General features: G+C 43.9%; 1 protein-coding gene across 3 annotated transcripts in view; it reads left to right on the forward strand.

Annotated features, from left to right (window-relative positions):
* Positions 1-2,238: 2,238 nt before the first annotated feature.
* Positions 2,239-16,629, forward strand: part of zbtb10 (zinc finger and BTB domain containing 10) — a 19,990-nt gene continuing 5,599 nt past the window's right edge. The window contains exons 1-3 of one of the 3 annotated variants that reach the window (XM_056411202.1): positions 2,239-3,133; positions 8,952-9,978; positions 15,535-15,600. In XM_056411202.1, coding sequence (XP_056267177.1) covers positions 2,453-3,133; positions 8,952-9,978; positions 15,535-15,600 — 1,774 coding nt within the window. In that variant the 5' untranslated portion in view covers positions 2,239-2,452. The remainder of the gene's footprint in view (positions 3,134-8,951; positions 9,979-15,534; positions 15,601-16,629) is intronic. The other 2 variants (XM_056411205.1, XM_056411203.1) reach the window with 2 other exon arrangements.

Below are 16,629 nucleotides of genomic sequence, written 5' to 3' on the forward strand. Positions count from 1 at the left end.
CTCTCACTTTATTTCAGGAATGGACTACATCAAGCAGCACATGGAAGAACCCTCCCTGCAGCTAGGTGATGCCACCAGGTCCAGTTCATCTGATGAAGAGGACTTCTTCTTCGTCATCTCAAGGCATGACAGCAGCAAACAGCTGGATGGAGACGTGGATCACGTTGACTTGCTGAAATGCTTCCCAACTGTGTGCTGCTGTCTGTGAAGCTCGACACACTCTACCTGCACCAGGTGAACGGCTCTTCAGCATCGCAGGACTCGTCTTCAGCCCCAGAAGAGCGACACTGAAATCTGTCCATTTTGAAAATCAACTTCTTTTGAAGATGAACAATACATTTTTCACTTTAAAGTGATGATTCTGGTTGTTACTTTTGGTTCTGCTTTTTTCTGTGTTAATCGTGTTTTTATATTTTAGTAATTTCATAGTATTCATATATTGCTAAGTTCATCCTAGCTCATACTCCTTGTTCATGGCGGCCACAGCACCCAAACAAATAAACTTCATAATTCTCAAAATTCTGACCGTTTTTTTTAATTAACAGCATTTACTTTTACTTTCAATACTTAAGTACATTTAATATCAGAAAATTACTTTTGATACTTAAGTACAAAAAAAATCAGATACTTTAATACTTTTACTCAAGTAGTATTCTCATAGGTGACTTTTACTTTTACTTGAGTAATTTTCCAGTCAAGTATCTTTACTTTTACTCAAGTATGACTTTTGGGTACTTTATACACCACTGCTTGAGAGCCCTGTAAATGTATATATGTGATTAATCATGATTAATCCACAGAAACCTGTGATTAACCCGATTAAAAATTTTAATCGTTTCACAGCCCTACTTAGAATATGTATTTCTTAAAAGGAACATGGAACTTTAAGGCAGTATTTTAGGGAATTCATACTGAAATGGACTATAATCACCACCAATACCAGAAGGAATGTAGTCACGGATTTTTTAGCGAGTAGTGGCAGCATCTCAGTCACTGATTCCTCAATGGTGTATACACATGTATCCCACCTGAGAGATCAGTTTGACAAAGACTGATCTATTTAATGTTTGTGCAATATATTTTTCAAATTCATTCCAGTGTTTATGTCAAGTTGAAAGAAATAGATACACTAATTGCACAAAACATATCTTATTACCCATCTGGGTTTTTAACCATTCCAGGGATACAACCCCCACTTTATTGTAATCCAAACGTGGGCTAAATCCACAGACTCAGGGGTTAAATCCCACTCTTGTTCACACACGATGTGCAAAGCCCTTAATTGGACAATGAAACTTTATATCCAACAATGTCAAGCATCACACGCACACACATACAGAGAGAGAGAGAGGTGTCCTCAGGAAAGAGGGCCACCTGCTGGACCTGATCTTGATGTCAGGATAAAAAACTCAAGATACATGTTGATATGTTAAAATACTTTGCCTTTGACATCTCGCTGGTCTGTAGAGGTTGCCAATTCCACATACATGTTTACTCATCATCACATGACTTCATTAAAAGTTGTATTATTATATTATACATGTCTATATGTATTTAATATTTAACACATAAATCCTAAGAAAGAAGAGATAAGATAAGAAATCATGAAATAAAATAGACTATAAAATAAGAAACCATTGTGACGTATATACTATATTATGCCCATATGCCCTGGGGTCAGATATTTTTTTATTACTTTATTGGAGTGTTAATATAAGTGTACTGGAATAATAATACGCATATTTTATTTAAATTAAATATCATTCTTCCACATTCATAATTACACAGATATATGCTATACTTTATAAATATTTATATGCACACATATTCATTGTATTATTCTGTATTACTGTTATTACTTATTTCTAAACATTTATTGTATACATAATATATAGAATATATATATATCAATTGCAAATAAAAGGCAATTCAACAAAGTACAAAGACAGGCTACAAGTTATTATAGAATTCCTAAATAAATATGATGACAATATCGTAGTAATCTCGTTTAGCAACGGGCTAAAGTGGGGCACACTTGTCAGCGTTTACAAGCTGAGAAAAGTAAAAAAGATGTCAAGCATGCAGAAATGGGTGCAGCCTTCAAAAACAAAAGACCCCACGCTGATCAACAGATCCCCATCTTCCTTTAAATGCCGCCCCTCCCTCGCCAACCCCCCTTTCTCTGGTCGAGGTGCATTGTGGGGAAGAAAGTCGTTGCCATTCGACCTCTGCGGGGCCTGCGCGGACGCAGCGAGAACCCTGGAATTCATTATGCGTTTAAAACCTTTATTTATTTCCGCATAACCTACATTCTCTCACCGGGAGGGCCAAAGCGGAGAAACGCAACGACGACGGTCCATCTCTTCCGGAAAATACATCGTTTATAAATATATTATTTTTGTCGGAAGGGAATACCGTTGAGGGAGTGAAGATTGTAATATATATTTAAAAAATGTCCGGTGAGAGAAACCGCAGGTCGCTGGCTTTCCGAGGAGGCGGATTAGCTGGGTTAACGGGTTCCAGCGGTATCGGTGGGGGGAACCGTAACAGCTGGGAGGCCCCGGCCTGTCAAGACCGACATTTTAACGGGAACAGGCCGGACCAAGAGGAGGACAGAGATCTGGGGGCGAAGGGACCATCGCAGAAGAGAGCGGAGGGCGCGGGGTCTGTCAGCGATAGCACGGAACCCGAGGCGGAGGAAGACGAGGACCCGGAAGAAGGCAGCTCGGCAGCCGGGGACTGCGACGGCGACGACCGTGTCGGCTCGGTGGAAGGAGAGAACGGGTCCAGAGAGGGGAATAGCCTGCCGGAGGTAAACGGTCCAGACATCGCCGACAGCCGAGAGTCGGGAAGCGGTGCGACTGGGGGCGAGTCGGGATCCAGGAAATCGGGGGTCGAGATGAGACCGCAAACGTTGCTTCAGAAACACTCGTTATTCCACGCGAAGTGGTTGCAAGAGTTTCCATGGCTCAAATTTTGCCAGGGGTCGGGACTCATGTCCTGCTCTTGGTGTCACAACATTGCCACTAAAAACAGCGACGAGCTTGCCAAAGGCAGCCGCAACTACAAGCGGGCCTTGCTGCTGAGACATCACCTGTCTGCGGAGCACGGGAGGAACGACCCCACCAAACAGGTAACGTTAGCTCGAGTCCCGGAAGTTTCCGCTTCGTTACCGAGAAGTAACAAGAAATACCTGTCGCGCAGTTTTTCACGAGTTGCGTAAACGCACGGTGTGTTGGGTTGTCACGAATAGCGACCGTTTCTACAACTTCTTAAACGCAGGGAAGGCGATAAAAAGGATTGTACATTTTTAAGCTTCACAATCCCTTCAGCCCGCTAACCCGAGCTAACAGCTAGCCTAGCCGCTCGTAGCGGTAGCAGGAGATGGGAAGAGACGTGCGGCGGAAAGCCCCTTGCGGGTTTAATGTCGACTAACTGCTATTGAATAGAAAAATACCCTCACCACCTTTTTACCANCTCTTGGCCTCTCATCATGCAGTTCTCTTGGCTCGCAGTCCCGGGTGACCTCTGGCGCATTTCTTCCTCCTCCACCTCCTCCTCCCTTTGGGGAGCTAAATTAGAGGCATTGTGCTAGAATGACCCCCCAAAATCCATACATGGTGTCACTTGCAGGGCTTGGACAAGAGGAGGAGAGTAAATCAAGTTGGCTGACAGCTTGCCTGGCCCACATGAATAGACGTGCGATAGATGCCAGTAAATGGACTGACATGGCTTCACCTGACCCTGTCATCCAAATGTTTCTGAATTAATGGATGCTGGTGTTATACCTTTGGGCCATATTTCATGATCTAGGCCCCATCCTTCATACACAAAATGCAATATTGGAAAATTGCCATTCTTTATCTAATTGGCATATAGCCTGTTTTTTACCGCACGCTTAATGTAGGGATAAAGTTATTGACAGTATAAGTATATTGGTTGCTTATAATCCCAAATAACCAAGCCATATTGGAATTATTTCTATAGACTTGCATGATGATTTTTCATTGGTTCGTTATTTTTATTGCAGCGTGCAACATTTCTACAGTACTTCTTCAGAGACCTCATAAAAACAGGGAGTGCATATTTGCCTGGACAATCTGGTGTCAAAGGGCATTTCCTCCATCTAGCCTTATGAAACAAAACAAGTGTTACTACCTCGTGTTACTTCTGTTCTTTGCTCATTTCCACTTATAACTTCCTGTCCTGACTGGCGGGGGAATTGGAGCGGGGTGCTATTTGGCTCTAATTTGTGCGCGAAGAGGATTGCCCTACTACATTTAGTTCCTTGTTTTACACACGCAATCACTACTCAGAATGACTGAAAGTGATCTACTAACTTGTACACATCTCTAATTGGTAAGTATGTGTGGATTCGTATGGCTTTTCCTGAGCAACAAGGACCCCAGACACTGAGAGGTTATCCAATCCATTTCCTCATGTAGAATAGAGCTGGGAAAATAAAGTGCTGCATTATTGGAAATTATGTTATTCTGGTTTGAATTGACATCTTTTTTTGGCAGTTTAGATCTTCCTAGGATTAGATGTTTCTTCTTGTGACTGCCTTTTAAATACAACTATCATCCTCTTCATATGTACAGTGCGGTTGAAATAATGAGCAGCAGTGTATGTTAAGCGAGGTCGTATTATGAAGCAGTACATTAAAGGGGAATTATGCATTTATGAGTCAACATCTTGTTCTATTCACTCATTCCTGGCGTGAGTCAGGCCTCTGCTGCATTCGTTAAAGCTAACTTGATTAGCCCTAGCATACCAGGGCAGCTGTGGCAAATGTGGGTCTCCTTGGAGAAGGGGGCCGTTGTCCTTAATTCTCCAGACGCTGTCATGTGCTTAAATTATTCCCTATGCTCACTGGTAAAGGTTAAGATGAGGCAAAAGTATCTGGAATTTAAAATCGCATATCTGGGCTCAATACAAGTCAATGTGATTTATCTAGTACCTGTTTTTTCCTTTGTTCATGAACTGGTGAATGCCTATGTGACGAACCCCATTGGTAATCACAGAGTCATTTTGTCAACACATACCGGGGATAACTCTTATCTACAACTTTCATTTCTTATACAGGTACAAGTTCATTTCATTTTCAGTTCACTCCACTTCCAGCCTCTCCATAAACATCCACTGAAGTGATTTCTTGTCGCTATCTTTTAAAAGTGTTTTGTCCGTCCGTAATACAGACACCTGTTCACCAAACCCCTGCAATATTCAACCGGGTCCAGGATGTGGCTTCTGAAGCCACGTCAGACATTCAACGTTGCCTCATTCAGTCTGACGGCCGTACACATGTTTTTCAGATATACTTGGAACTATACAAGTTGTTTCACCCCCTCATTTTAGTTAAGACAATCACACTTATTGTTAGTGAGTCTCCCTGAATGGGAAATGGGACCCACCCATGGCGTTCTGGTGTCTGCCAGATAGATGGGATGTTTATTGGGGGCCACAGGTCAGGGGAATGGGGTGGGGTGGAGCCAGAGGGAGAATTCTTCTTGTTGAATTCGTCAGTGACTCGACTCTCCCCACGTTTTCTTCCCCCCTATCTCTGCCTCTTCTGTCAGAGCATTGTTAGGAGGCCGGGAGACACTCAGTGCAGCCCTCCCACACCTTGGGCCAAACGCACACTGCCGTATTGTTCTGGCATCTGGGTACAGACTATTGGGGGGGGGGGTGATGGGGTAATACAGTAGATGTAGGGAGTTGGGGAAGGACCGGTGGAGATGGCCTCAGGGCTGGGCTGGTCATGGGACTGGATATATTTCCTGAAGGGTGGGGGTATACGAGTGAAGGGTTGGAGGCAAATGTGTGTTAAAGGGTGAACAGTAACTGGTTTCAAGGTGAACAGTAACTGGTTTCAGTGGGTCATTATGTTGCATGGGGACGGTGTTGTATCACATGATCTGTTAGAGGCGTGTCTCACTGATAACCTGGAATTTATGGCCATCTTGGTTTGTTTAAGCCACCTGTAACTCAGTTCTTATTGGTCTTTCACCAAAGCTTTTAAAGCATCCATGTCATACCTTCCTTTCCCCCCCCAGCACCCTCTTGGATTCTCTTGCGCTCTCATTCTTCCACCCCTACCATCTCTGGCTGAGATAAAAGCATAGCCACGTCACAATTGGGGGAGGTTGATATTGTCCCCACATTCTCTCCTGGCTCCGGCTGGTTCTGCCTCCAGCATCTGCCGTGCCGGGTCGGTCTGCTGGGGCTCTAAGCTCCCAGCTCACACGTGGCACATCTGGGGGAGGGATGATAATGATGCTGCTGATGAGGCCAGTGTGGTGCAACTTATCCAGTACCAGGCTGTCCTAACCTGACTCCAATAAGTACACACACACACACACACACACACACAACTTGTATCAGAGCTGCCTGGCAAAGTCTTACCTCTTTGGCCAATTGCCTTGTTATGTCTAATGGATTAAAGCTGTGGGGAGTCATGGGGTTTGGGTTGGATGAGTCGATACGATAAAGTACGACTACAAGTACAAAGTAACTGAGTCTGAGAGCACTTGTTTATTTATAGCATTTGCAACATATTTGCTCCTTTTTTATATTTAACCCTCTCCGTCTACTGACTAAGTGTTTCACGGTGTTTTCATGAAGCTGGTTTGGTCGCAACCATCAAACGACGACAGCAATGAACAAAAGCAGAATATGCATGTGATCTAACTTGGTCGCATATCCACCACCCATTGTTGTGATGGCTCTCCTGCCCTTCACCCCACCAATATATCCCAACACGGTGCTCAACGTGACGACCGTGCTCCTCCAGCAGCTTTGATGTGCATATCACGGAATAATTCTCTTTCGCCGTCGCCATCCTCTCCGCCTCACCCACACGCACTCCGGCTCCTTTCTACGCTTGCGAGTGGGAGCTGCTGTGTAATAAGAGAGTGAGCGCCGAACCCTTTCACAAAGGCCTACAGTGAGTGGACAATGAGCCTCGGGGAGAACACGGGCTATTGTGAAGGCTAAAATGGGGTGACCCAACTCCTCTATCGCGCTGGCTTTCCGTCCCTCTCTGCTCCACATTTTTCTCTCCGCCCTTTTTCTTGAGGCTCAAGGTCTCGCAATCTCTGCCTCATGCTCTCACTCTTTTCTCCGTGCATGAGTTATCACTCTTTTCTCTTTTATACTCTAACCATCTTTTCACACATATTTCTATTAACTGATTCCACTTTTTTTTGCCAACATTTTTCTTACTTTCTCTACAATTCTGCTCTTGTCTTTTTATAATTTTCCTTCCTCCTGTTTATTTTCCTGTCTGAAAAGTGCATCCACTTTGCCCCCTCTTCACTTATCACACAATCTGCCTCCAAATTCATTCCATCCCATCTCTTCCCTCCAGCTGTGGCAGAGGATGATAAGCCCCCCTCCACGATGCTGTGTGCCTGGGCTGCCCTGGACAAGCACTGTAGTGTGGAGGGAGTAGGGGTGAGGGTGGGGGTTGGGTGGGGACCTCAGAAATGGATTTAATCTGAATTACTCGAGCTGAAACCCCAGCTGTGTGTACGTGTGGGCAGCTTTGTTTCTGTGTGGTTGTGTGCGAGTGCATGCATGTGTGCGCAGCAGAGATTGTGCTTGCAGGGCTTGAGCAATGTGAATTATTCTGGATTAGGACATCTGCTGTGCAATTCTAAAATGAGCCATAGATGTATGATGCTCCACATGTGTGGGCATGTGTTTTAAATGTGGAGCGATAACATGGAGTTCTACACATGCAGGGTGTATTTGCAGTTTGTCCTTTATTGGGCTGTGTGTTTTGTCAATGCATATGTAAACGTATGCATACACATGTAAATACTCCCCTGTGCTCCGTACCACTCTGGCCCATTGCCCTGGAAGGGGGAGCAGGGGAGGGGGAGTGTGGCTGTTACAGGGTAGTGCTGTGCTGCTGCCAGTTCCCCTCCCATCCTACATCTAATTATGGCCCTTTTTTAGATATAGCTTCCAGATTAAAGAAAGGGAGATTTGTGTTGTCCAGAAGCTAAATGTGTTTATAATCTTGAATCTTACACAAATATCTTCTAATCTAGCTTTGAGGGTGATAACCGATGTCAATTTGGATGGTGACATCATTAATCATTGTCTAGACTAGGTTTTGTAAAACAAAGACATTCTCTTGACTTGATACTAATGGACTCTTTAAGATCATGCTTCAGGGAAATGAAACTAAGTCCTCGCTGTCTCTTCAAAGCAAATGGAGTTCTCAATTTTTTTTAAACTCTGTCCTGGTGGATATTAGTCTTAGAAATCTATGATTCTAGCCATAGATGATGTCTCTTGTTTACTGTGTATTTTTATTTTTGCTTTTGATACCTGAACAAATGCAGTTGCAAAATGGCATCATGTTGAGATTTTGGTCGTACAGCATGAATGACATTTAATCGTATAAAATATTCCATCTACCTAACATGTAAACGGTGGCGTTGGGTTTTTCGTTACAGATTGATGCAAAGCCACAATACCTTTGTGGAAGAGGTGTCACCGTTGTTTTGAACTGACTGAAAATGTTGCCAGTTTTTATAGCAAATCAATTGAATATAATGGCTTGTAATAAAACACATTTCCCTTCTATATGTAAATGTTCAGTCTTTCAGGGTTTATCTTTTTGCCATTTACATTTTTGTGTTGGGACTTGTCGTTTAAATTTAATGGAGAGAATGAATTGATTAAGGGGGTACGGTAACACAAGCCGGCCGAAACGTATCTCGTAACACGCCTTTCATTGCCTCATTCCCACCTCCTCCATAACAGAAGCCTGTTAAACCCGTTTCCTCCTTAGGTCAGGTGCGCCGGTTGCACACTAGGTGCCCTGAAGGTGTTGTGTGTATTTATTCAGAGTTACAGGGAGGGTACATATAGGTTTGTGTGTACGTAAATTTCTATGTCAATAATAGTTCTAATTTTTCTTCTCTTTCATGTAAAAGGAGACGAAGAGGCCCTCAGACAATGGCAACCCCTCCACTAATTGCTCAGAGGAAGACTACCGCAACAAGTCCAATGAGAACTCCTACTGCTACCAGCTTCTCCAGGAGCTGGACAAGCAACGCAAAAGTGGCATCCTCTGTGACGTCAACATCGTCGTCTCGGACCGGGTGTTCCGCGCACACAAGAACATCCTGGTGGCGGGCAGCCGCTACTTCAAAACCCTCTACTGTCTGACCAAAGGCGAGTCTCCGGACCAGGCCACCATCACACACCTGGATGTTGCTGCTGTGCAGGGCTTCTCCGTTATCCTGGACTTTCTCTACTCTGGGAACCTGCTGCTCACAAGCCAAAATGCCATTGAGGTGATGTCCGTCGCGAGTTACCTCCAGATGTCAGAGGTTGTACATTCATGTCGGGCTTTTATAAAGAGTGCCCTGAATATCAGCATCAAGCAAGAGGCTCCCGATTCAGTGGTGGTGGACTACAACAAGAGGCAGACGGTGTCCAGAGAGGGACAGAGAGGGCTGGACCGGAAGCCAGGCAACTTCTGGGCCACCAGCATCCTGTCCAAGCTGTCGATCAAGGCCAGCAGCAACAATCAAGGAAAGGAAGCGATGGATGAAGAAGACGAAGGTGGCAGGGTGAAGGATGAGACCAGCGATATCGAGGTGACGATGGTCGGCGAGGGCTGTGCCCTGGTGACCCCCGGAGCCTCCGGTAACTGGACCCACGACAACTCGTCTGACTCAGGAGAGCCCAATGAAACGCGGTCGGCGAGTGGCCAGGTGCAGGTGTTCGTCTGGAACAAGCCAGCCAAAGGTGGCGCTGCAGCGGCGCCCGCAGCCATAAAACGAGAAGCGCCAGATGCTGCGGCAGGAAGCGGACGGAGGAAAAAACAGACCACCACGCGGCGATTCGTGTACAACTTTCCGCCAGAACCCGAGGATGGATTTGACGAGGGGATGTTCATCCAGCCTGCTGCCTCCTACCCCAGAGAGGACTTCTCCTCCCTCTCCGAAAATGCTGGTATGACGCACATCTGAACTTCTGAACAAACTTCACACTCTTGCCCCCCCCNCCCCCCCCCCCCCTGGTATATGAACTTATTTTAACTCGTGAATTTCTTATTCCTATTAGTCACACTGTAAACTCACTGAGTAAAAGGAAGAGGCTCCCTTTTTAAGGTAGATGGGTGCATGCAGAATTTGTGTGACTTGTAATCACTTCAATGTGAAGCGTATGTATGATACAGAAGTATTGTACATATTTTTTGACATAATGTATGGAAAGCTCTGTTAAGACCCAACTGAACTTCATCTTATGCAGCAGCCTAGAGCGTTCAGCAGCGGCATATGGAAGTTATGAATGACCCCAGTGCACAATATTATGACGGGTATGAGTTGCTTACTGCTGCGTTTATGTTGAAAGGCGTGACTGCTTGCTTGGCTTGCCGATGTGCTCAGCTTTCACCTCAACAAACTACTGTGTATCATATGTCAGAGAACCAAAATCAGACTTTAAAAAACTAAAAAAAATAATTGTTCGTTTAATTCAATAGTTCTATAGTTTATTTAAAGTAGGGGTTTTGTTTATTGAAGACTAAGCATATTCATTTGTCATAGATTGCTACTGACTATTTCATCCCCCCAAAAATGTAAACCATTACCACCTTTTCCTTTTCAAGGAGTCATTTAGCAAATGGCAACATTCTTAATTTAACACGCGTTCTCCTCTGAACACAGATGTTTATGAGTCACCTGGACGGGCTTGTTCTCGACCCATCACATTGTTGTGGGCCTGCTCTCTCTACGGACTCCAATGCAACTGCACGATTGGTATTTAGTTAAATGAGCTTTATGCACTATTTAAACATGCAAAGCACAACAGCATGGTCAGGGTCAAGGAAACGTATTGTTAAAAGAGGTGTTTATTGTAGCTTTTATTAAGGACTAATCCTGCCAACATTCTTGAATGGCAGGAAGATCCTAAATGAATCACAGAAATGTCTTTAAAGAAAAGCGATGGGATACGCTCTCAGCTCACCCTTTGGCTGAATAGTTGGAATTAAAAAATGTGCAGGTGTGCGTCACAATAATGTCTGCAAACCTTCAGCTACTGCTTGTGTGAGACACAATAACCAGGTATGTCACGTAGCATCATTAGCTCGATGCCTCTCTGCCTTAGGCCCCTCCCTCTCCCCCATCGGTGTAACCTCTACACACAAAGATTACTGACATTCAGTTTCGTCGTGTTCCAACATTTACTTGAAGCTACATTTTCACATGTTTTTGGATGGCTGCATCATAGAATCAGTATTTGATATGTTGGCAAAACTGTATTTACAATAATTTAAGATTAAATTCTGTGGATTTAAACAATGCAGGTCCTCACATCAGCATTTGTAATGGTCTACTCACCCAGTGGGGCTGACGGGTCACATGGTTTCAGTATTTGATCCTCTTTTTATGGTCTTACAGCCAGTACAAGTTTGCAGAATTGAAATCTAGTTCTGGAAGATCCCAACATTGCTCCAAGAGGGGAGCATTGCTTCAGTTAAATGACTGATCTGTCCCCATATAGTTAGGTAGCTAATCATGGCACAGACCTGATGCTAATATAAGCTTAGCTGTGGTCGCCCCAAGCAGGAAACATTGGCACCATCACTTGGAATCATGATGACATTATTGATCACACTGTAAAAAGTATGGATTTTAATTTGTTGAGCTTTCACACTTAATAGGATGTGTGTTTAGAAGTATCTAACCTGCTGTTCCCAGCCGAGAAGTGAGTCACTCATGGCCTTGATCTCCAATATTCATTTCAAAACACGGGGGGCTAACCAGAGTTACGCCCACCTGGAGGGCTTTGTGTTTCCACGCTGCTGAGACTTGTTCTGAAGAAAAGACGAGACATTTTATAAGGTTAGGTCCAATTCAATGGTTCCATATCCTAAGGGCACACACAGTATGCTGTCGATGGTTACAACCTTGAGTGCCTATGAACTTTCAGTTTGTTTGAATCTTGCCTGATAAAACTTTTGTGCACTTTCATCTTCTGGCTTTCTCTTCGCTGTTTGATTTCTGACCCATAATCGCTCCATCGCTCCGTCCACATGGAGTGAGGCGCTCTTGGTAATCTCTTCTCTCAGCTCCAGCCATCTCCTTCTGTTGGCCCCATTAAGCGGGGCACTCCATGTAACCGTAATAATATCGCATATTAAGTCGAGTGGTATGGACCGGGGGAGGAAGGGGAGGATTTTGAGGCACAAAGTGGGTGTAGAAAGAGACGGGGAGAGGGAGAGAGAGAGAGAGAACTTCATTTTGTGTGCTCAAGAGCGAGCAAAGCCGTCCCTAATGCAGGAAAATGAAGAAAGCAGGGTGAACATTTCTTCCCCCAGGCTTCCCTAAATGCACTTGAATGCTCTTAGTGCCTCCAACTCCTCCTATGGCTCTTTTTAATGTGTGCACAAAGTGATGCAGGGTGTTGTAATCGCCTTGAGAGAGACGCTCCGTTTGTCTGCATGTGTGCTAACCCTCCAGCCTCCCCCTGTCGAGTATCTGTTGTTTAGCTCCATGTCTCTACTCGATGTATACGACATTTCCAAATAAAGATATGGTTAAGACTTCAAGTCGGCCGTTAGTCTCAGTAAAAGGTTTCAAGGAAACTGTTTACCCTGAATGATAGTTCTGTGTTCAACAATCCATTCATTCACTCTTACACTATAGTCAATGTTAACAGTTTAAATATTCACAGATCTATTTTTAGTCTCTGTCGGGGCATAGAATAGTAAAAAAATGTGCCATCTCTATTGTTTGAAATGTGTGAGCGGTGATGTCCTGAGAATTTGTGACAGAAACGGGCAACGCATTATCCTGGTATTTTAGTCACTAATAATGAATAATTGGCGGAGCGGTTTTATTTCTAAATGGTGAAGTTGCGTTCATTTTCGTGGGTTGTCGGTGACCCCGGACTACATGGAGCATTTTACACTTGTACGAAAAGTATTTTCCGACTGTTATTTTCTTTTCCCTTCTTAGGAATGTGCCTGATACGTTAAAAAAGAAGAAGAAGGATTTGTTTAAAAGTCTTGTGGCTTTTTGGTCTGACTGGGTTTTTGAAAGTGATTTCTTTCATACCTTTCACTCCGTCCATCTGTTGAGACGAGAGGAGACGGCCAGACGGCCTTCAGTCCATTACAGCTCTTACATCTGAAGACTTGTGTTCGCCAAGCGTTTTCATTGGCATAGTTGTTTCCTTGTTATCTATAGGTGCCCGTGGGTATAGAATTTGATATTGATTGTCTTTGTCCACACAGTAAAAGCTTTGTAGCCCCGCCCTCATGTTTTAGGATATTCTTTACTCTTTCAGAAGTGGGACTCAGCCATGTGTATGTAATATTCTGCATTTGTTTACATGTTTCTGGGTAGAAAGCTGCTGTCATGGAGTCTACTGTACATATAGCATCCGAGTACCCAACCTTTAATGCCATTTGTCAGTCTACATCTCCTAGATCGTATATGAAAAGGTGGTCAAGTACCATTTATGGACCGAAAGCTGTTTGCCAAAGCGTTCAGTCGGTTCCCACAGCCTCATTTGTTGGGACTCTCTTTAGATATGTGCGTCACATGACGTCTAAACATGTTGGATACGCCTTCCCAAAATATGGCTTAACAAACTAAAAACTAGAATGGGCACTCCGTAGAGCGCATACCTTCGCATATCCCAAGATTGGGCATTGAATTATGAACATTTTGGCATTAGTTGCATGCAAATTGGATAAAAATTGACCATGCTATGGTAAAAAGAAGATTTTGACCTTGACCTTTGACCCGATTGATCCCAAAATCTAGTCAATTGGTCCCCGGATAATAAACAATCATCCCACCAAATTTCATGCGATTCGGTTCAATACTTTTTCAGTTCTGCGAAAGATTTTGACCTGTTCATGACCTTTGACCCGATCGATCCCAAAATCTAATCAACTGGTCCCCGGATAATAAACAATCATCCCACCAAATTTCATGCGATTCGGTTCAATACTTTTTGAGTTTTGCGAATAACACGCAAATAAATAAATAAATACACGCCGATCAAAACATAACCTTCCGGCATTTTCAATGCGAAGGTAATAAATACACGGCGATCAAACCATAATGAGTGTGTCCAATTATTAGCCATGTCTTCTGAGATTATTCTATAACACACATATGCAGAAGACACTAAAGGGGATTGAGCATTGGTTCACGGACAGAACAAGGCAAAGCAAACTCGTCTTCTGGTTGCACAATCAAAGCTGGCTTTCATATTTCTGTCTGAGCCTCATCCACCAATATGAGCGGTCCCCCTTTCCCACAGTGATGTCACTCATTTGGGTTTCATTTTGCTTCAGTGTGATCGGTGCCGTCATCCTCCGAGGATGGAAACCTCGTAGCCCAAACGGTGGTACGTCTGCACTTTGAAATGTGTGCTTGCTTTAAAGTCTTTTTTTTAAATCTCTTCTTTTCAAGAGGTTCATCAACACATAGAATGTGGAGGGCTGCAACTAACAATTATTGTCTTTGTTGTTTCGTACACTGATTTATCTTCTCAATCGGTGCATTGCCAGTCACAAGTCATACTTTTCTGTAGTTCGAGGTGTGTGTGTCGTTTTTTTGTCCAAAACAATTTTATAAGACAGAATAGTAGAACATTTAAAAATTTTAGAGGCTTGAACTATCATCTATCCATCTAGATCGCTTTTGCTGGAAGAGCGGTCTGAAGCGGTTGGAGGTAGACGGGTCACAGTGACGGGACGGTTAGTGCCGTGTGGAAAACATCAGTTGAAAGTGAAGGCTGGTTTCACCGACACAAGTACTTTGCCATTGCTCTCTGCTCTTACCCCGCTGAGCCCACAGTCAACACTCGTGGACCATAAATTCTTGGGTCTTCTCCAAACTGCACACACGGCAGGTGGACTGCCTTTGCGTCCACGCCAGTCTCTGTTGAAGCGTGCTCTCCAACGCACAATAACTTCCCCAATCCCTTCGAGGTGCAAAGCCGCCGTGGGCAGTCCCTTCCCTCCCTAATCCACTGGGGCTGTCCTCACTATTCCAAATATTGACCCAGGGAGAATGGACACATACACACACATACACACGCACACACACATACACACACTCGCAGGGGCGTGTCTTTAATGGGCTCAAAGCGCTGATGCTGGAAGAACCGGACACACACAGGTGCTCTCACACAAACGCTTACAAAAGCTGAGTGTAAACTGAGCTGGAGTGAGGGCTCTGCTCTAATTAACCCCTTCGCTGCTGGAGCCCTGGTAACACCATAGTTTGTTGCCCTGGCCTGGGGAACACACTGCTTTACATATAGTAGGGAACCCTGCATGCGTGTGTGTTTTGTGTACGTGTGTGTGTGTGTGTTTGCCTATGTTGTTAACTGAAACTTCCATTGTTTCATGTGGGGGGTAGTTAGTCGTGTACACAGGGCGTTGTGAGGTGTGCACCCCCTCTCCAGCCCGGGCATTCAAACACCTCTCACCTCTTTCTCCCTCTCGCTTCTCTCCTCCCCCTTCCCCACCCCCTTTCCCAGAGCTGGCCAATCAGATCCAGTATAGCATCATCCAAGACTTACAGCAAGGGGAGTCCTGGGAGAATGGTAAGACGCCGCACTCTTTAGGCTACCGCTAAAAACAAGAGATCAGGCTGCTTCAATAAAATGTGCAATCTGTAACTAAAATGCGTTTTTTCAAATGAGTGTGGCAAGTCCATCCAGTGTGAATGCCCCCACTGCGGGAGCGATAAAGGATCATCTTATCTTATCTTAGTTCTCCTTGACTAAGACGGCAGACAAGTACCCTATATTTGTTTTAAGGGTTCGTGGTCAACAATGCATAATTTAACTGCCTGACCCTGTTCCACAAAATGTTATCCCCATGTCAGTCATTTACAAAAATAGAAAATTAATGGTTAACGTCAAGTTTATTCCTAAAAAAAAAAATCATGAACTTGCTTAAATTGGGTGTCAGGGAGTCCAGTGTCTCAGAAGTAGGCGGCTATTGTCTACACAGGGCTTTGTGACCCGATTCAATACGACTCCCTAATTCTAAGTAATAAATACAAAGTATGGATGTTAGGATGCAGATTGTTCTCAAAGGTGGAAATTAACAATACTCAAAATTGATTGTACAAAGGCAACAGAGTAACTTCCTAACCTAAAAAAATGTAGACCGCTGCAGGACTAATAAAGGATTATCTTATTTTTTAACACCCCAGGAAACAAAAACATCATTTTGCTGTAGATCTGTGAAATGTAATTATGTGATAGTTTGATTGACAGGCATCAGGTGGAGTTGTGGGTGGAGACATCAGCTTAAAACACATGAGGGGGAAATGGGGCTCAGAATGATCCTCACGGTTGTATTGAAAATTATAATATTTAAACAAATGTCTGTTTAATTTTTTTTTGATTTAGTCTAATTTAGACTCGCTCAATAATAATTTTTTCTGCTCTGTATTTGTAATGCCAGATAGGCTTCAAGATTAAATCTTATTTACACTAAGTTAAGATCCTGTTGCACATCCATAAGGTGTACACACACACACACAGTAAATACACAGGTGACCTGCTTCTCATCAACCCTTCCTCCTCACTACTCCCCTTAGCAACCTGCCGTAACAACGCCTC

This window comes from Pseudoliparis swirei, unplaced genomic scaffold (assembly GCF_029220125.1).
Source record: "Pseudoliparis swirei isolate HS2019 ecotype Mariana Trench unplaced genomic scaffold, NWPU_hadal_v1 hadal_156, whole genome shotgun sequence".
NCBI classification, from domain to species: domain Eukaryota; kingdom Metazoa; phylum Chordata; class Actinopteri; order Perciformes; family Liparidae; genus Pseudoliparis; species Pseudoliparis swirei.